The sequence below is a fragment of the Aulonocara sp. 'chitande type north' Nkhata Bay genome, linkage group LG19 (assembly GCF_057382095.1).
Source record: "Aulonocara sp. 'chitande type north' Nkhata Bay isolate Kocher_YH1m ecotype deep benthic linkage group LG19, A_spYH_male_GT1.1, whole genome shotgun sequence".
Lineage (NCBI taxonomy): Eukaryota > Metazoa > Chordata > Actinopteri > Cichliformes > Cichlidae > Aulonocara > Aulonocara sp. 'chitande type north' Nkhata Bay.
Window position 1 is genome coordinate 19,847,552 of NC_141362.1, and position 20,638 is coordinate 19,868,189.

At 39.9% G+C, this 20,638-nt stretch overlaps 1 protein-coding gene across 1 annotated transcript in view; it reads right to left on the bottom strand.

Moving 5' to 3' along the window:
• galnt16 (UDP-N-acetyl-alpha-D-galactosamine:polypeptide N-acetylgalactosaminyltransferase 16) overlaps positions 1-20,254 on the bottom strand; it is a 34,955-nt gene extending 14,701 nt beyond the window's left edge. Inside the window, exons 1-6 of the mRNA XM_086274249.1 lie at positions 19,845-20,254; positions 12,735-12,916; positions 12,087-12,185; positions 11,871-11,938; positions 7,760-7,825; positions 637-758 (exon numbers count right to left, since the gene is read on the bottom strand). Coding sequence (XP_086130375.1) covers positions 637-758; positions 7,760-7,825; positions 11,871-11,938; positions 12,087-12,185; positions 12,735-12,916; positions 19,845-20,045 — 738 coding nt within the window. The 5' untranslated portion in view covers positions 20,046-20,254. The remainder of the gene's footprint in view (positions 1-636; positions 759-7,759; positions 7,826-11,870; positions 11,939-12,086; positions 12,186-12,734; positions 12,917-19,844) is intronic.
• Positions 20,255-20,638: the final 384 nt, after the last annotated feature.

The window sequence follows — 20,638 nt, forward strand, 5'->3', positions numbered from 1 at the left end:
AAATCTGTCATTAACAAAGAGTGTTATTGATTTAAAGACAATGCTGTAAGAATAAATGCAATAACAGTCCACGGCACCACAGCTGCTACACAAAGCAGCCAACTCAACCAAACCACTCCCTCATTATCCCATTCAGAGTTTCCTCTATAGCGGAGACTCAGTTGTGAGAAGCTAATTAGGATTTTGGTCACTCAGTAATCATCATCATCTTGTCTCATTAAAGTCAGCTCCCAAGTGTCACTGACCAATGTGTTAAGCAAATAAGAAAAAATGAACCCAAATCAGGCAGAGACAACTATATATAGCACAATTTCAGTGAACTATATGAAGTGATTTCATGCAAAGGACAGAGTGGAAAACAGCCTGAGGAGGAAAAAACCCACCAAACTTTTTCCAGCTGCGGCAGAGCAGCGTGTGACATCTGCTATAGTCTGACTTGAATCTTAGCTGAACAAATTGAGTGTTTATTTAACAACACGCAGTGCCAACATATTGCATCACAGTCAATAAAATCTACCACGGAGAAGAAAATAAATGTTCCGCCTCCAAGCATATGCATGAGGTTGTGCGTGTGGATATGTGCAGCATGCATTTAAGTGTCTGACTAAGTGTGTGTGTGAGCATGTGCGATTGTACCTCCTTGACTCTCTGTATCATAGGCTGCAGCCAGTCAGTGTTGACCTCACAGTGGCTGTCCAGAAAGGTCAAGATCGAAGCAGAGGCCGTGTTGGCTCCTCGCACGCGTGATCGGATCAGACCTGAAGGAAACACATGACACTGAAGTCTCAAGCTGCTCAGATGGACAAAGTTTTATTAAACTGATGCTGTTTAATGCAAGTGTTGTTTTCAAGACTCTGATCCTTAAAAGAAATCTCTGGAAATCACATTTTCTGGTGACATCTTGGGTCACTTTTAAAAATGCTTTATATTGATCTAAGATGTCATAGTCATTTTTTTTGTCGACAATAACTATTCTTCAGTCTGTGGACAGCTATTAATCACTCTAGTAGCCGTTCTGAATGAGCTTTAGGAGAATTGATATCTGCAAAAGTCTGTATCTCTGAAACCGAGATGGTTATAATTACAAACTCCTTTGTTTCCTCCTCATGTCATCATGTTCTGGATGTTCCTCACTCACACGGTCATGACATTTACATCTAAAATAACTGTATCAAACTGATTTTAAAAATGGCTGAAAGTATTTTAATCTTTCTCATCCATTGCACATTACAAATAAGCAACACTGCACCCTGTTATTTGAAAAGACTTAAAAGACCATTTTGAGGAAATACAGTATGTTTAAAGACTTTTCTTAAGGAGAGACGACATTTTACCAAATAAAAGAGACCCTAGAATGAACATGGATGAAAAAATAGTGGTTTTGTGTAACATTCTTCTGGTTGGAACCTCTTATTCGTGAATAGACAGAAGGGATATAAATGTGATGGAAAACCTGATGTATTCCTTGAGATATAAAGTGAACTGCCCTCTTAAATGGACAAAATGAATCACCATCACTAAGATGGTGAGTCATTTCAAGGATGAGGTTGCCCTCATATCTGGATCTGCATAAATTGAACAACACAGACACAAAGTCACCCTACTTAGGTCTCGTGATTTTTTCCCCTTCTTCCTTTATTTTATATAATATCTCACACAAAATTGGTGAAATCTCTGTGTGCAAGAACTAGCTAAAAAGTCAATATTTGATGGCCATGATCTCCAGGCCCTCAGGCAGCACTGCGTTAAAACAAAAGTTGTGGTTTTGTCATAGAAATCACTGCTTAGGCTCAGGAACACTTCCAGAAATCAGCATCTGTGAACACAGTTTGTTGTTTCATCCACAAATGCAGGTATAGCTCTATGATACAAAGAAGAAGCCATAAATGAACATGATCCAGAAATGCTGCTGTCTTCTTTGGGCCAAAGCGAATTTAAAATGGACTGAGTAGAAAACTGTTCTGCAGTGCCAAACCACTTTATTTATTACAACAGCATGGCTTCATAGCAGAACTGTCTGGGCGCTGACCTGGCCTGCCTGCAGTTTTTCTAGATTGTTGCATTGTAATTGACAGTTGACAGAAAAAGCATTGGCTTCTTCTTCTTTATTAAATTGGTGCTATATGATAAAATATGATGATGATAATCACCTTCATCCATGTTTCTGGAATACATACTGTACGTTTGACTTAAGCTGGACAAGCAAGTAGAGAATAAACAGCCTCTAGAATTGACATTAGTTATTTGGATTTATCTAAAGTAGATCCCAGAACTTGTCTCACTCCCGTCAGCGACGCCGAGGGTAAAACCTACTTTAAAAGAGTTCACATTTAAGGCAGACTCGCTGGAAGCACGGGGGCACTTTTTCACCAAGTACGCCTCCAGTTACAGTAATATCTGGATATGTGGAAAAGGTTAATTGTCTTTGATATTTATGCAGCATCCATAAACAGATCGAGCTCGTTATCTTAAGAGTTTTGTCAAAGATTGTTAAAATAACACAAATTTATTAAATGCTTTTTGTTTTTAATAGAACAAGAGTTCCAGAACTTAATTCTGAGCTGATCATGAATAACCTGAGTGTTTCAAGAGGAGGTTGTTTCTCTGAATAATTCAAAGGATGATTTTCAGAATTATCACCTTTCTTTTGTAACAGAGAAGAAGAAAAGAAGAAAAACATTCACCGTCCTTATTGCTAATACAAGGATCAACTGCCTTAGTTCTTAATTAATTCTGCTGGAAACATTTCTCAGAGATATTTTGATCCTTGTTGATATGATAGCATTACACCGTTGCCGTTTGCACATACACGATGGGAATCTCCATTTCCATCACATCCTTTATATAATCTATTGAGATCTGGTGACTGTGGAGGTCATTTTTAAACTCATTTTCATTATCAAGAAACCAAGAAAGGATCTGAGCTTTGTCACATGGTGCACTTTCTTGTTGGTAGCAGGTATCAGAAGATACACTGTGATCATAAAGGTTAAGGTGGATGTGGTCAGCCATAATACTCAGGTAGGCTGTGGCATTTAAACAATAATGAGCTGAGAGTGTGCCAAGAAAATATCCCTCACTCCATCACACCTTCACTGCCAGCTTGAACCACTGATACAAGGCAGGATAGACCCATGCTTTTACGTTGATGAGTCAAATTATGACCCTATCATCCGACTGTTGCACCTGAAATTGAGACTCTTCAGACCAAGCGACATTTTTCCAGTCTTCTGTTGTCCAATTTTGGCAATCTTGTGCACATTATAGCCTCAATTTCCTGCACCAGTGTGCTCTTCTGCATAGCTTGGTTGTTACTTCCCAAAGGCTTGAAGCTTTTTTGTCACCCAGAGAACTACTGCTCACTGGTTGTTTTCTCTTTTCCTGATCATTCTCTGCATGTAGGAAAGTTCAAATAGATCAAAAGTTTCTGAAATACTCAAAAAAATCAAGTTTCTTCCTCATTCTGATGCATGACGTTTAACCGAAGCTTCTTTTGACAGAAGCTTCATGAGAATAAGCAGTGCTCAGTTTAAGGCACATCATTTACACAAACACAACCTTTGTTTTACCAATGAATGAGCTTGAATCACACCAGTTCACATTTCATCCTTCCCCAGTATAACCTAAGTGACATTTGAGAGTAGGATTGCGCGCCTGGTCAGTTAAGGCACTTCACCTCTTAGGGAGAAACAGTAATTTATCTGGTGCTGTGTTTCGGGCCACCTACCAAATGTCAGGCCAAAGATTACTCCTCTGTGTGCTTTTAGTTTACACCAACACACGATGAAAAAACTGCATATTAAGCTGCTAAATGTAATGTATGTAATCTATCTAGCAATGTGAAAAATTCCTTAATTTACAGAACATGCTACATATTAGATACACACTGGCTATTCCACAGTTCTCACCCATGATAGCAAAGACTTCCTGCTCGTGCTTGTTTGGTGTAATTGTGGGTACATTTAATGCTTCAGTGCCTGATGACCTTTGGCAGCAGTTTGACGCATTAAAGCAGAGAAAGTCAATGATGCCTGAAGGTGTGAAGCCATTAAGAGCTGAAAATCAATCCAGTCACAAGGACAGGGACTATTTGCTTTTACCGTTTTCAGTAAACTCTCAGAGAGCTGTATTTTGCTGGGTCATCCTGTTTAAAAAAACTTCTTGCGTATTTCTACACGAGAAAGCCTATGAAAAAGATAGATTAAGATTAAGCTTATTATAATTTGTGGACGTGGGTTTTAAGGGTGGCAGTAAAGAAAGCTAAACTTGGGCTTGTGGACTGTTGCTGCCGGACATTAACAGCATGTGGCCCAAAAAATGTGTTCTCCTGTGAGTGCAAGAACCTGAGAAAAATGGATTATCAAACAGTAACACTACTTATTTTAGCTTTAAGTTCAGCCGAACTTCCCTGATTTGGAGCACGAATCTCATTTTGGTTCAAATTAATCTCAAATAGACCAGCACACCATTCAGTAATGGCACATAAAACAGTATCTTCAAATTAAGTGTGAAGAAATTTGCAAAAATGGGATTTCTTAAGAGAAAAAACCACTTGCATTTCCCACATTCAGTCTACTGTCATCAAAAACCAATGCTAAAATGAAACGAGTTGGTACAGTCGTTGGTTATACCAGCTTACGTGGTGGGTCACTGGAAAGGCTGTTAGTAAGAAGCTAGAAAACCTGACAATGATTCAGACCTGAGGCCTGGATAAAATGAGCCCACATCTATTTCTAACAGCGTGCAATACAAATGTTTCCTGGTTAGAAACACAGTAAAAAAAAACTGTACCCTGCATTTCCACAATTTCCACGCAGTGGGCTAGACTGATCCCTTTGACAGACTAATCATTGTGTTTGACATCCTAGAGTTAGAGAATAAAAATCATTCAGGTGCCTGTGAAGGAGCGATCGAACAATAAAGTGAGTGGTTCTAATAAGTACTGCCACAGAATTTAGTCAAATGAAAGGTGTGAGAGGGCAGAAAAAAAGAGATCAAACTGTAAGGCATGCAGATAAATCCAGAAACATGGATTTACACTTACATGTGACACAATTAATAATATTAATGATATATAAGTCTATGCTTCTACAAAAATTACTATAACTGTCTATTTGCCTTAGACTCGCATATGTTGATTGTTTTATGTTTATGTAGGATCAGATTTTATGTTGATTTTTGAGTTTTGAGCTTTTAGTCAATATATTGTAGTTATGATTTCTTTTTAGGTCTTTCTAATATTTTAGTGTCTTAAGTTTTGAGTCTTATGTTTTGTCAGTTTTCTTTTTTTAACGTCATATTATTTTAACAATATTTTGCCTCAGTTTTCTTCAGTTTTGGTCTCTGTTTAGTTTTTCTGGATTTCTGAACAACTTTCAAGATGTTTTACTGTTTTCGTGTTAGTTTTTAACCTGTCTGCAGTTACCTACACTATACTGACCACCTCTAGCCGTGCATTTTGCCTCTACAAACATCTGTGAAAGAATGGATCATTCTAAATAGCACGCCAAATTCTAGTGTCGTAGGAAGCTACTTTTGTGACGAGTCAACTTGTTGAATTTCTTCCCTCGCAGATATTCCTTCATCAACTGTAAGTGATATTACTGAAAAGCAGAAGTGTTCAAGAACCACAGGAACTCAATCAGGAAGTGGCAGACCACATAAAGCTACAGAGCGGGGTCAGTGAGCTATGAAACATATAGTGCACTAAAGGCGCCCCCGTGCTGCTGACAAGGTAACTGCAGAGTTACATACCACCTCTGGCAGAGAAACAGTGCACTGGGAGCTTCAGGGTGTGGCTTCTACATGTCCAAGCAGCTCCCAGTACTCCATACAGCGTATCAGCTGTCAGTAGGTATACAGTGGATAATAAAGTATTTTTAAATGTTTATTTCTTTGGTCACACTTACATTCTTTAGATCATTAAACAAATGTTAACACTAGACTAAGATAACCTGCGTAAATACAAAATATAAAGGATTATTTAATTTATTAATGGAAACAAAATGCCCTTTATGAGAAAGTAATTGTACCCTAGACCAAATAACTGGTTCTACTCATCCTCAAGCATGTGTGATAACTGGAAATGACACTTTCACATCACTGTGGAGGACTTTTGGCCCACTCTTCTTTACATAATTGCTTTAATTTAGTCAGATTGGAGGGTTTTTGAGAATGAATGGTCTTTTTAGGTCATGCCAAATGATGTCAATTGGACTTAAGTCTGGACTGGACTTTGACTAGGCCACTTCAAAGCCTTCATTTTGTTTTTTTAAGCCATTTAGAAGTGGACTTTGGATGGTTTCCTTGGATTATAGCTCGAGCTTCCAAGCACAATCTCATAACCGGATATTTTACTTCAAACTTTCTGGATGAGTCAGCGATGCGTTTTGCTGAGAAAGTTCACCACTCTTCCATGTTTTATCCATTTGCCATGGAAATGGATTTGTAACCCTTTCCAGACTGATAGAAGTCAATGACTTTGTTTCTCAGCTGTTTCTTTAGATCGTGGCACCATGAGTTGCTTTTTGAGGTCTTTTAGCTTCCTACACTTTGTCAGACAGGGTTTGATTTAAATGATTTTGGGATTTAATCTGGCAGTACTCAGGCCTGGCTGCGGGTACTGAAATTGGACTCATCTTTCCAAAAAATGTGGTTAATCACTGTTAATTCATGATTTAACATAGGGCCAGGTTTGCACAGCTTTTTCTTCCTCTTAATAAATAAAATAATTATTTAAAAACTATTTTTTGCATTTACTCAAGTTATCTTTGCCTACTATTATAATTTGCTTGATGCTCTGAAAAACATAAGTAAGACTAATAAGCAAAAAAACTAAGAAATCAGGAGGGGGCGGGTGTAGATCCTGTCATCATTTTTGATGCTGTCTGTGGATGTTCCTGTTTCTTCTTGTCAAGGTCATTATAATTAACTAAACCCACGGTAAAAACAAAAACTAGGAGTGAAAAACAGATTTTAGTTTAGTCAACTAGAATTTATTTTTCACTCCTAGTTTCACACACTTTCACACAACACACTAAAGTAAAATAAAAATACAGAAGAAATATCTTTAGTTTTAGGGGTTTTTTGGTAAAAAATAAATCATTGACACGTTTATTGAGACATACTATAATAATTAGAAAGACTAAAAGTAACACTGAAACTGTTAATAAAAAACAATAAAAACCAGAAACTCACTCAGTAAACAAACTGAAACTAAACAAAATTAAAAATAAATAAATCTATAATAACTCTGCTTCTTCTGTGTCCTTGCATTTATTCCCTGGCTCTTTGTGTTTATCCTTTTGGATGCTGTCAGTTTCTTGTGTATTCTTACAATTTGGCCTCATCCATCAGCAATTACAAGCCCACTTTTTCCTGTGACAATCGCTTTTTTAAGCATTTTCTGTTTTTCACTGTGTTGTCAGATGTTATTGACTAAATGATTAATTAGCTCTCATTACATAATTTTTTTTCCTTTTACATAAAATGACTGAAACAACAGCTGTTCATATCTTTTTGGTCTGTTTCTGTTTTCCACTTGATTTGTTTTTTCCACTCCAGTATTTTTGGACACACATTTTCAGTGACTATCTGCTGTCATGTGAAGCATTTTTACCATCTTCGCCTTCACTTGTCTTTCTATGAGTTATTCCTTTAAAAAAAGCCACACAAAATACATCCCCTTTTCAGTCCAATATCTTTTCCATTAAGTCATTTTCCCCCCTTCCCATCGTTCCCCTTGTCCCCGCACACTCACCCTCTCTCCTGCCGTTCCTCAGGCAGCGCACTTTGGGGATCTGAGTGAGCAGCTGGCAGTCCTCAGCTGGGGGAGGAGAGCAGAGGAGATGGCATTTTATGGTGGAAGGAGAACACACACTGAGAAAAATATTTCTCCTCGCTGCCTCATCTCACACTCTGTCACTCACCCAAACCCACAAGCACACCACGCTGCCACACTTACATGGATTTAGTGCACTTAAACAGACATAAACACAGACAAACAAGGGCATGGTTACGGATACACACCCTCAATAAGCACACTACTCAGTGCTGTGATAAAAGTCACTTAATGCTGCAGTATATGAGCTAAAGACATTCAAACATCCATCGGTGCATCCATTTCACTTAGGCTATAATAATGAGAAACACGTAAACACAAAAAAGTGCACAGGTCAGAGTGTTCAAGCAAAAGAGCTCACTGCATGATTCAATTCAAAATCCTTTTTTCCATAAACAAATCCACCAGCGAGCCAACTTCCATCATCCACTCCATGTTTCTACATGAGCCATAGCTGGCACAGAGCTGCTGTTGTAGTGGACATCATTACAAACAACACACAAGCACAGGTACACACATATACACACACACTTGGGAAGATTGGCATTAGCAGCAGAGAGTGTGTGCTTGTGTCTGTGTTTGTGATTTTGCTGAGGGATTGTGGAGAGATCAAGCAGACCCCCTCCCGAGCAGCGATACAACCTTATGCTGACAGAAACGAGCATGACAAGTTGTAATCCTCTGTGATTAAATTTGCTGTGTGTACAAACCTGTTTGTTTGCATGTAGACTGTAGAGTCAGAGGGTGTGTGTGCGTGCATGTGTATGGCTTTAGTGTTGCTCCTAATGGGGGGACAGCTGGTGTGTGTAGAGAAGACTCACAAGACTCGGGCAAGAACAGCAAAAAGTCATAGATCACTCCCACCGAACAGATGTTGTACACTTTTAGCCTGATTGTATAAGCTTGTATGCATGCATGTGAGTGTGTGAAAGCCTGTTTGCATCAGGGAATTTTTTTCCCCCAGACTACACACAAAAAAATGACAATTTTAAGAGTTTTGTGAGTTATCGTTTTAAACTACAGTATATTATCCTGTTTTTCTGAATTAACAAGATAATCATCTCATCTGTTTCTTTCTGCTGACCCAGTTCAGGGTCACAGACAACATTCACACCTACAGCCAATACAGCCTTTATTTTAGTTAAGCTAACCCATGTATGTCTTTGGACTGTGGGAAGAAGATCGGATACCCGGGGAGAACCCACGTAAACATGGGAAGAACTCCACAAACTCAACCAGCCAGTGGATTCAAACCCAGGACTTTTAGTTTGACTGATTGTGTGAATCTGTTAAGTTTAAACTGAGCTTATCTGAGTCCTGTAAATATTAATTAATCCAGTGTACGCCTGTCTCCACACTGTTGGAGTCACATGCAGGCTTGCAGTAAAGATCACTGTCCTTGATTGAGCACCATGTCCTTGTGATTAAAGCGGGCGAGCCTTAACAGGATTACGCTCGGCCAGGACAATCCCTCCTGCTGCTGCTGGCCGACATCCTCCAACACCGTCACGTCTACTAACAAATCAGCTCACACTCTCACTGCATCGGCTGACTGTCTCTCTAAATTCCACCTGCACACTTGACACAGCAGCCCTGATTTGAATATATTCACTCATTCATCTACATTTTTTCTCGGTGAAGATATTACAACAGAGTGGGAAATAAATCCATGAAGAAAAGCAAAAACGTGCTTATTTTATCATATATGTTGGTAAACTGAACCTTTATGATCAGACAATTGCTGCTCATACAGCGGGACATGTATAATATTGAAGTGGCTGCCGTGAGAGCGTGGAAATCCATGTTTATTTAAGCCTGCAATAACTGATCTGTCACGTGGGACTTGCCAGCTGTGACCAGCTGCTATGACAGCGGTGCGAGTTCATCAAAACACAAAAGTTAACCTCTAACAATGAGCTGAAACCTGCTGTAAAACACTGTAAAGGATTCAGCTTCAGAATGACTATTAGGTAATACATACACTGCAACAATCCCCAGAGTAAAAATGTTGGGTCTAAGTGGTGAGAGATTCTAACTGTACAGAAACTACAGGAAAAAATCTCCTTTACTATCTCACAGAAGTAAAACAAATAAAACTAACAATATTTGAGGAACAAAGCATGCTGTGGACCTTCCTGTTTCAAAACTGTAGCAGCTGTTGTGTTAATTGTCTGAAACTGGTAACAATGGCACCCATTAGAGTGCAGCAACTGGAGAAGTCAGCTAATTGGAGGCTCACTGGTTCACAGTCAGACTGAGTCGAAACTAAAAGTCAGAAACTAGAACCAAAGTGTGTTTGAGACTGGTTCACATGATAATTAATACTGGGAATTAAAATCCAAAACAGGGAAGAGATTAAGAGTGTAGCTTAAGAACCCTTTGTTCACTGTGAACCCTGCTGGTACAGCCAAGGTGCAGGTAGACTGGCAGCAGGAGACGAGGGATAAATGAGGCATTAGTGGGCTACAGAGCTCCCGCTGCTCCTGCCACTGAGACACTACTGTTTAGATGTCTGGCCAGCTTTGACACCTCCGAGTACGAATGCACGTGTGAGGGTGTTAGTACACCGTGGATATAGGTCGCCGTGCTGTTCCCACAGACAGAGGATCCATGTGGTGGTAATTACAGAAGGCACTGGCGACATGAGCTCATGAAACTTCTCAGCCCGATGCTGACAAAGGGGAATAATTACTAAAGTGTGGTTATCCGATAATTCCACAGCCACATAAACCACATCAGCCACTTTTTACGGTGATATTAAACCAACTCAACTCAAAATTTTCAAAATGAATGAATTAAACTGATTCTGCTAGTTCTCTTTCCAGGCTGTTACTCGTGTGTTTCTCCAGCTCACTTCTGCTACAGCTGTTGTTTACGTTCACATTTTTTCATATTTGCCTCAGACATATAAAAAGCAGCCACCTGTCATTAAGTTTCTGATTTCCTATGAGCAATACAAACCTAAAAGGCCGCTCGTTTCTTCTGAAATTATTCCCTCCTACAATTTTCCAGTAATTTGGATTCCCGACTGGTTGGTATTTTCATCACACACGCTGATACATGCTTAACTGCCTTCCGGCATCAAAGTCAGGATTTTAGAAATATAAGAAGGAACAGTAAAAAAAAAAAGGGAATATAAGAACTAGTCCATTTAAAGTTTACCATTTACTTTACACTGTCTTCCTTCTGTAATCTCTCCTGACGTCCTCTGTACATATTGATGATTTGAACCAAAATCATTTGAATTAATTCGGACCTACTAACACTGATTTACAGTTCAAGTACTATACAATTTGGTACATCTCAGCTTTTTCTCCTTGTTTTCCTTTATTTTGAAAACCAGGTTCCCACTGAGACAGTAGATGATCAGTTGAAGGGCCTGATGCATCTCTTGTGTGCTACGTCAGGTCTTTGCAGGCCTTTTGTCCTCCACTTGTCCAGTTTCCTCACTTTTTATGGACACTCTGCACGGCAACCCCTGAGGCTACCAAAGCAAAAACACTGTATTATGCAGTCAGATTTTACAACGTCTGACTATGTTTGCATGTCTTGAAACGTTTTTCACAGCAGCTTTCACAGGGAAGGTGAACTATAGAATTATAATTCAGTGTCAGTGTTTCCATGAAAGTAGCTTCAAAGTTACTCCACATAAACAAGTAAATGAATAAATTAAGAAAAATCGAAATAATAATGTGCACCATTAGTCCAAATATAAAATCTAAGTTCTCAGAAACAAGCACAGTACAGAATCTTTGAGCAAATTTAGCTTTCATTTTATATTAATATTTATTTCCATTTTCAGTTTCTTTGTTTTGTTTGCTTCAAATAATTTTTTTACAGTTTTCTTTTTTGGGGTAGGTGGGTGGGGGTTGCCATGGAGACAGCAGAAACAAGCCATAAACTCAGAATTAACATACTTTTTTAACAGTTTTCTATTTTGTACATACAAAAGGCACAGAGCAACATCTATTCAGCATTCATCTGAAGCCTTTCTGAGCAGCAGTTCAGATACAAAAAGAACAAAACTCACGGTCAGAGCTGAAGTCATCTATCAGGATTATTTCTTGAATCAATGATGGCGGACTTCGCATCAGGACACTGAGCGGGAAAAGAAAATAAGATAAGATAAGATAAGCTAAGACTTGATCCCATGGCAGGGAAATTTGTGCTGTGATAGAAGAAGATTAGAGCAAGCACACAAGTTGGTGTCATTTCTCCTGTCTAATTTGGCCACTTGCGTCATTACCTTTTAATGGTGCGAAGAAGAGTAGAGCGGGCCTCGTTGTGAAAAGTTATGACGATACTTGTGGAGGGAAGGTCTGTGTCATAAGTCAGAGCTGCACACCTGCACGCAGGGGTGAGAAGGTCACATGTGGTAACTCATACAAACCTGGACGTCTTGTATTCACGCACACACATGCTGGACACAGTTTCAGACACATGCGATTGGCCGAGCTGCCCCGCGGAGTCGTCTCTGCATTGTTGCTGTAGTGACATAGAAATATCCAGTTGCCCAGCAACATTCGCACAGATATCTGACCCTCCGTTTTAATCTGCTACCTGTTGCTGGGCGCATTGAGCCTAGGTTATAAGGTATGAAATTCAAATATCATACACCACAACGAAACAGGAAAATAAAGGCAACAATATACATTCACTAAGGAGTCATTATTACAAGATTAACAATCACTGCACGATTGCAGCGTTTGTTTAATTAGTAAGTCGTACGGGTATGTTCACATATTAGACGTGCTGCCATTTGATATAATTACATATGAGACTTTGATGTAATTTTGTAATGAAAAAGAAATCAACAGCAGCTTATAATAGGAACAGACAACAACACTTGTGCTGATCAGAGGAGGCAGACAGTACCTGGACTAACCCCGCTCACCTGTAGTGTCGAGTGTCTCGTATGGCTCGCTCGCTGCCCAGCCGGTCGCTCTCCTGCAGGTTGAAGGCATGGTCCTTGTACGGGTCGTCGCCTGGTTTCAGCTGCTTTGCTGCTAAGTAAGCCTTCTCATCGAAGCTGCCCAGCAGCTGGCCCTGCTGCTCGGCCCGAGGGGGCTGGGTCACCTGCACAAAATGATGAAAGCTGGATTTAAATGCTAAGAAAAACAAGGATTGTTGTGAATGACTGATACTCAAAAGTGTGCACGAGTGTGATTTAAATTATATACACACACAAAACTCTCTTGCTGTCACTCAGGCATACACAGGTGATTTTGACTGTCAACACTCCACTCGCTCAGTGCCTTTTATCAACAATCAGCACCTATAATTCCTGTGAAAGTGACACACAAAGGGAACTGTCTGTCTTAACAAACTCTACAAGACACCTGTCTGCATTTGGGAATAATTTGGGATCCAGTATCCTCCTCAAGATAAGAGAAAAAACAACTCTGACATCTCTGAAGATTAAAAACAGCTCATCTGATATTTGTAAGCCCTTACACTCTGCTAACTAAACATCTCACAATCTTGTTTTTTTAAATGTGACTTTGTAATATCTGTTCAGGGACATCCCCCCCAAAAACCCTCTTGGCAATCTCTGGCATATTTCCTGCCATAATTATTAATGTGCAGCATCCCTGCTAAATAAGGCAAAAAATAAATAAATTGCTTTAACTTTTAATCCAATGTGAAGAAATGTACGAGCCAAGTGATTAAAATGTAAATGCTATTTTCTTATTCAGGTCATCGTGTCAGTGCTAACAGGGCAAAACGGGATGGGCACTCATCAAATCGGAATACATAGTCTATAAATCCTCAGTAATTAATGGTTTTTTCCCGCAAGGAGCTTTAACACTCTCTGGCAGCCTGGGTGAGTGGGAGGTTAAAATAGCTGATGAATACATAAAGGGAGATGAGAGCAGCCCTCATTAGAGATGCAACGGCAAAATGGACAGAGACAGAAAGGCAGCGGTTTTGTACTGCGCCGCTTTATTAAAGGTCGGTGTAAGCAGGGGGATTTAGAGAAAGCTCCTGAAGAGGTTCAGGTAAGACTGACCTCATTTTCAGTCACCCCAGAGGAGCAGTATGACCCCGCAAGCCTCAAGGATTCATGCTCAAATATATCTGCGCTGCACAGCTAGAGAGAAAGCCAGCTGAAGGGCACACTTACTATAGCAGCGAGACCTCTAGTTTTAAGGCTGTAATGTATATTTTTCAACAGTGGACCAGGTGATGATAAAGCTCAAAATCTGACTGTTCAGTTTACCGCCTTTTAGCTCATTGTTTTGGTTTTTATTTGGTGGTTAATGGTGGGAATTCGAGGAGCAGCAGCCTTATTACATCAGCAACATGAAACAAACTAAACAAATTGCATCCAGCAGGTGAAAATAGTCATGCTGACATTATTCAGAATCAATGCTAATGTCACTTAATGCCTGGTGGAGGAATCTGTGCATGTGGGATTAAATTGGGCCAGCTAGCAGCTAGTACATACATTAGCTCATGAACTTGAGCTCTTTAGACTTCTTGGAATTTCTTTAAAAACTACACTAATTTATTTTGACAAGTGCATACAGTGGTGGCAGCATATTTCTGATAGATCAGCACAAAATACGGGTTTATGTTATTGAAATAACAGCAAAATGCTGCCTGAATTTGCAAAGTTTAGACATTACAGCTTACATAATATGTAAAATAGGTCTAAATTCTAGTCTATAAGCTTACTCATTATATTTTATATGATAGTCATTTTTTTATCTTTCAGAGAATTGCTGAGTTATGATGTTTTTTCTACAAAAGAAAAACAAAAATCAAAAATACGTAAAATACTAAGTCTCATTCTCTTGTATATACCAAATTGAAAGCTGTAATCATGAGCTGAGTACAAAATTTAATGAAATCCACTTCAATCAATTGATCATTAAAGTGATAACCAAGCTGTTTTAACTCACTCTATGCATCAAGTACATTTCACTGATAAGGACATATAATTTTCTATCTTTTTTTACATCTACTTGCTAATTAGATGTAGATAGATTTCTAATAAAATTACTCATCTGTATGCAAAACAGGATTAATCCTAATCCTAATTTCAGAAGCCATTTACAGATGGCAGGAGTATTTGAGGAAAACACCAAACAAAGCCCGGCAGCTTTAGCTTTGAAACAGTAACAGCTTCAACAAATCTAATCTGTTTGGCTCGATCGATTGGCAAACCAGATTAACTGCAGCCAATTACAGAAAAATTTTAATTTAAATTTCTTTGGCTGTTATTGTAACATTTTCTAGCCCTGTAACCTGATGCTTGTTACACAGAGAAATACATGACAATTTATTTAGCTATTATTTATTTTTACGTATTTGATTGATGTTGAGCAAATTGAAATCAATTTTTCCAGGATGACAAAAACCAAACATAAATCCAATAAAATACCCAACTGAATGACATTTAAACTGAAATTAGATGTGTTTTTCATATAATTTAATCAAGGTTGATTAAGTATACCAGATTCATTTACATGAAAATATAGAGGTGTGATAATTTATTTATTTATTTATTTATTTATTTAGGATAGTGCATGTTAATGAACATAAATGTAAAAAAAAAATTACATGAATGCAAACATACCAGATTATAGCCAAGGGCTCATTTCCATCTGTTGTCCTTAAGAATAAAAAATAGACATAATAATTCATAAAAATTCATCGTTCATTCATAATAAAAAATCCATCACCAAACTTACGCATACACACCATTCTGTTCCCAAATAAAACATTAAAACTATACAACTCATACATGATCACACACTTGATTTGTTTTGAATTATGCTCATTCAGCAGATTCTGGTAAATTTACAATCATTTTAAACAAGAACAGTTCTGGCTTTTTAGAGCTAAGGTACTCTATGTAAAGCAGGCTCTTAAGGCCCAAACTGTTATCATTTGTGAATGTAAACAAACTGTCCATTAGCAGTCTCTAAATCATCTCGGAGGGGACACAATCGGGGCTACGGGCCTATATTTATCACTGCTATTAATTTATCTTTTCAGGCTGGAGCCAAGCCTGAGATAACAGAGTCAGGCCATGGACTAGAAAATCTGCAAAACAAGTGGGATAGCTTAATAAGTATATGTTGCATGTGAAATTCATTATTATGTTAAGTTCTTCTACCATAACGTGATATTTTGACTGTTTTTTATCTTCGCGTTGTTCTGATTTCTTTCCAAAATCCCTTGGTTATCTGTAAATATCATCATCATATTAAAAGCTACAAAAAATGGTACAGAGAGGATATTAAGATATAAATAACAGAAGGCGCTTTGAGGCTCGGTCCACTGAATTAAACATGAGCTTAGTCTGGAAGATGAACACATGTCCGCTCTTTCAGGCTGAGTTAAAAGACTCAACAAGTCACATGCAAGTGCAATCTGCCTGATTGCCCGGAGACGCAGCCCTGCTGTGGCTGTGGTAACAGATGAGTCCACAGAACATCTATGTAGGTGTGTACTAATTTGAATATATTTTATTTCACCCCATGTGTGAAGCACTTTGTGTATTTTTAAAAGTGCTACGTAAATGAAATTATTATTATTACTGTCAAGCTAGTTTTCATCATCAGCAAAACTGGTTCTTTTCTCTAAAGAGTATTTTTGGTCATTTAAAAAAGCAGACTTGCACATTTGGTATACGTTTGGAGACTGACATCTAACAGGGATTCATTTAAAATGAAAAGACACAATGCCAGGGGAAGGTAGTTTCAGGTCGAGCAAGACAGATACGTCCATAAACACTCTGTGAACAACAGCAATGAGCCACCTACATATTAGGCCTAGACCCTGCTCTGCAACTTTACATGGTCTGCCTCCTTTAGTAATAATACCACTTACAGTTGATCTTGGAATATCTAGGAGAAAGAAATTTCACAGTCCGACTTATTATAACAGTGGTTTTGTATGACAGCACCACACTCAGACTCAGTCAGCTCTTTAGAACGAGCCAGTCTTTCACAAATGTTTGTAAAGGCTACGTGCTTAAATTTATATGCCTGTGGCAATGGGACTGAACACACCTGAGTTCAAAGACTAAGAGGTGTGGCCCAACACTTTCATCCATATAGCTAATGTGTATTGATATGCTAATTTTCTTTTCAGAGAAAGATGGGTGGGTAAATTTAGAAATTATATCCCAGTGTAGGTGTCGGCTCATCGAGGATTCTATAAGAACACATGAGTTTGGAATAATTATAGAGCTGTTTCTGCTTTAGTCATTTCATCTTATTTGGGTTAAGTCAGTCAGGAAAGAAATATGCGCTGCATTTCTTTAGGACATACCAGGATCGAACAGGGTTTATACTACAGGCAATCGAATTTAAACAAACCACGCACACTTTGCAGATTAGATGGGTTTTGGAGTTAAAACTCTTGATAAGTAAGAAAAAAAACCATTTTCTTGGAATGCTGCTTATTTTTGCAATGTTTATCCGGGTTTTAAAAGCTTTTGTGTTTGTGTAGTGGAAGTTGCCAAACTACAAAGCATTAGTTGAGCTTTGTACTCTCACAAAGTCTTCAAGTTATGTATGCATCACTGTAATGGAATATGTAGTTAATCCTAGCTCAGACGAGATTGTTAACAGCACAGTTCTCTCATGAAGTGCATGTCAGAAATAATGTTTGACAAAAAAAAGAAGTCTGGGCACCCAGACCAGCAGTCTGAGCCGGTTCCAGGTACTGACAACTTCTTATTATCAAATCATACATTAATAATGTTAGTAACCAAAAAAAAAAATAAGTAGGGGGGACACGTGTTGCAAGAAAAAATGACAAAGTAATTGGCTGATGTGGCTCTGCGATGACATGATATGAGGGGAGCTGTGCAGGTCGGCGAGGCTGTCAGTTAGTGTGAACTCTAAAATCAAATTAGACGATGAAAAATGCTCGTGCACTTGGTTACTGTAACAAAACAAAAGCAATTCTGGGAAACTGGAGGCTCAGTGGGAGAAATGTGGAGGAAAAAAGTGGAGACAGTGCCGACAGCTTTCAAAGATGATGTATTAGTGATTCAAAAGCATTTAATGAACATAAGTGACAAAAAAGAGAGGCCTAAGAGGACGGAAGGAGGAGAGAATGACAAGAAAGAAGGATGGAAAGAAAGAAATTGTTAAGGAGGGAATACATGAAAAAGAAATAGATAGATGGTGGAAAAAAAATAGATAACTAATGAAGAAGATAAAATAAAGATACAAAGGAAATAAGGAAAGAATAAAGAATGAGAGGAGAGATTGGGCAATAAAGGGAAAGACAAAGTGAAAAGAAAGGAAGGGAAAAATAAACAATTGGAAAGTCTGTAAGAAAGAAAGAAAGAAAGAAAGCCTTCCTCTGTACCAGCCTGCTCTTGTTGAACCGTGGGACCCTGCTGTGCCGAGCTGGCAGCCTGTGAGCTTCAGGTCAGATTACCAGGACAAACTACAACTAGAAAATCTCAGTTTGGTGATAAAGGTGAACGACCCCGCTGAGCAAATCAAAGATTACAAACAGTAAAGGCTTCACTTTCAAAACTAAAGCATACAGACCAAAGAACAATCTGATTAGAAGTGAGGTCTGTTTATGGTTCAGCAGCAGTTTGCAGTTTATGGCACAAGCTTGTAAACTGTGACGGGTACATGATACACCTCGCTCTCTCCTCTGACTGCAGTCACACTGAGGGTTTTTTAAACTAATTCCATATTTGTTTGTGTGCATTCTCCGATCATCGCCATACTCTTGGCCAGTGCTCACACACTAATGCAAACCACAGCTTCCTCTCTTCTGCTCCAGAGGGCCTGCCTGCATAGATGCCACAACAACCCCACTGCTTGGTATTTGCCCCTGAATTAATAAATCCTGCGAACAACGCTTTAACAATTTGGCTGCTGCTGGAGGGAAACGCTTTGACATGTTGGCACACAACCCCAGCCACATCTGAGGCAATTTTATTGGTCTAGTAAATTGTGAAAGAGGCTCGAGTGTGCAGTATTTCCACATCAGTCCCTGTCTCCTTAAAACTGAATTGGATACACACACTTAAGTGATTTTTATATTTGCTTACTGGGTGGTAGTGGCATAGATATCTGAGGGAAAGTGCTTGGTTATGCCTTTGCCCTAAAAATATTCTATTAAGATTCACTTTTACTTTAAATTTTACACATAATCTCTTATTGTTTAAGCAAAAACCTTTCCACCTTCTGACAAGATTAAAAGGAGCTTTTAGTCATTTATATTGAGTCAATGACCTGTCAGTTATTCCCAGGATACCAGATTATTTTTCTGCACTGCTCTAAAAGCACAAGCTACAGGTCTTGTATCTCTTCACACTAAATGCAATAGAAAGCCTGCAGCCCGACTAGACTGGATATTCTAATCTGAGCTGGCATGTAGCCAGTTCCAGCTCTATACTGTTCAGATCGCGTCTGTAGGCTGTGTTGCAACCTGGTGGCTACTAAAAGTCAAGCCTGACGACCACCACACCTACAGTCTCGGTATTTTTCCTCCTTCCCTCAGGCAACAACAGGCGAATACAGACATGACCTGACTGAAACAGGCCCTTTAATGACAGAATGCCCGACCTGGGAGTCCGTGTTTTTCACCTCACATTTGCAATCAGGGAAAGGTCGCAGCATAATGTGGTTTACTAGGCGTTTGCGCACGACGCACGAGACTTACGGAAAGCCTCTTACGGGTACTTGAGGTTCCCTGGCGTCGGGTGTGCAGCTCAGAAAGGCGGGGAAACGCAACAAAATAGGGCTGCACGGCAGGCTGTAGATTGCTCTGCAGGTTGCGTGCACCTGACGAGGTTGAAGTCGGCGCTCAAGCCTGCAGCCTACACGTCCAGTCAAACTGTGACACTTACAGCTGTGCAGCACCACCTCCACCTCCATCCTCATCATCCGTGGGTTCGCGCACACACATGCACATCAACATGCAGCACACACTCTCCTGCAGCTCGGCGCCTTCAGCAACAGCGCCGCTCTCATCCCCCCTTTCCTCTTTATCTCTCACAGCCGTGCTCACTCACTATCAGCGGGATGGTCCTGTCATCCCGGTGAATCTCCAGTCGACCGGGGATCACCTTCTGCCCGTGGCCCCTGCCGCGAGTCTGCGAAGCCGATGACGACGGCGACGACTGGGGCTTGTTGTCCTGCCACAGGTAATAAAACGTCCCTAAGATCCATGCAACGGTCAGAATCGCGATGGCGTTGGCCCGTATCCTTCGCATGGTGAGCCCATACGGAGGGCTCCGCAGCCTGGCTGGTTCAGGTCCGTGCGCCGTGGAAGGTACAGCCTCCCACGCCGGTGATGGGTCGAACCGCAGCGCAGACAGACAGCCTCTCTGTCTCTGTCTCTGCGCGTACAGCCGCTTCTACCAGAGCGATGCCTCTCTGCTGGGATTTGCGCACTGACAGAGCCACGGTCCTAGCGCCGAGTCATATCATCTCCCCACTCTCAAACACTCGCGCGCTCACGCACGCTCACGCGTTATCCATCCGCTGGCTGTGATGAGGAGAGCGCGTCCAATCTACGACGAGCAGCTGACACGCAAGCTTGGGTGCAGATCATTGGGGGAAACAAAGGAAAGACTCAGATGAGAGATCTTCACTTCTGGCTCTTTCAAGCTTTAATTCGCGGTGATCTTTTAGTTTTTACTCCCTTTGCGCGTCACTGAAGCAATGCTGGTTGGTTTTACCTACATGAACATCACCTCTTTCCCTTTAAACCAAAAGCAGCTCCCCTTGTTTGTAGAATAGCCAAAGCATTAAGGGTGTAGGGTAGCTAAGTCGACCTCCACCCAATGCTTTAGAACGGCATTTG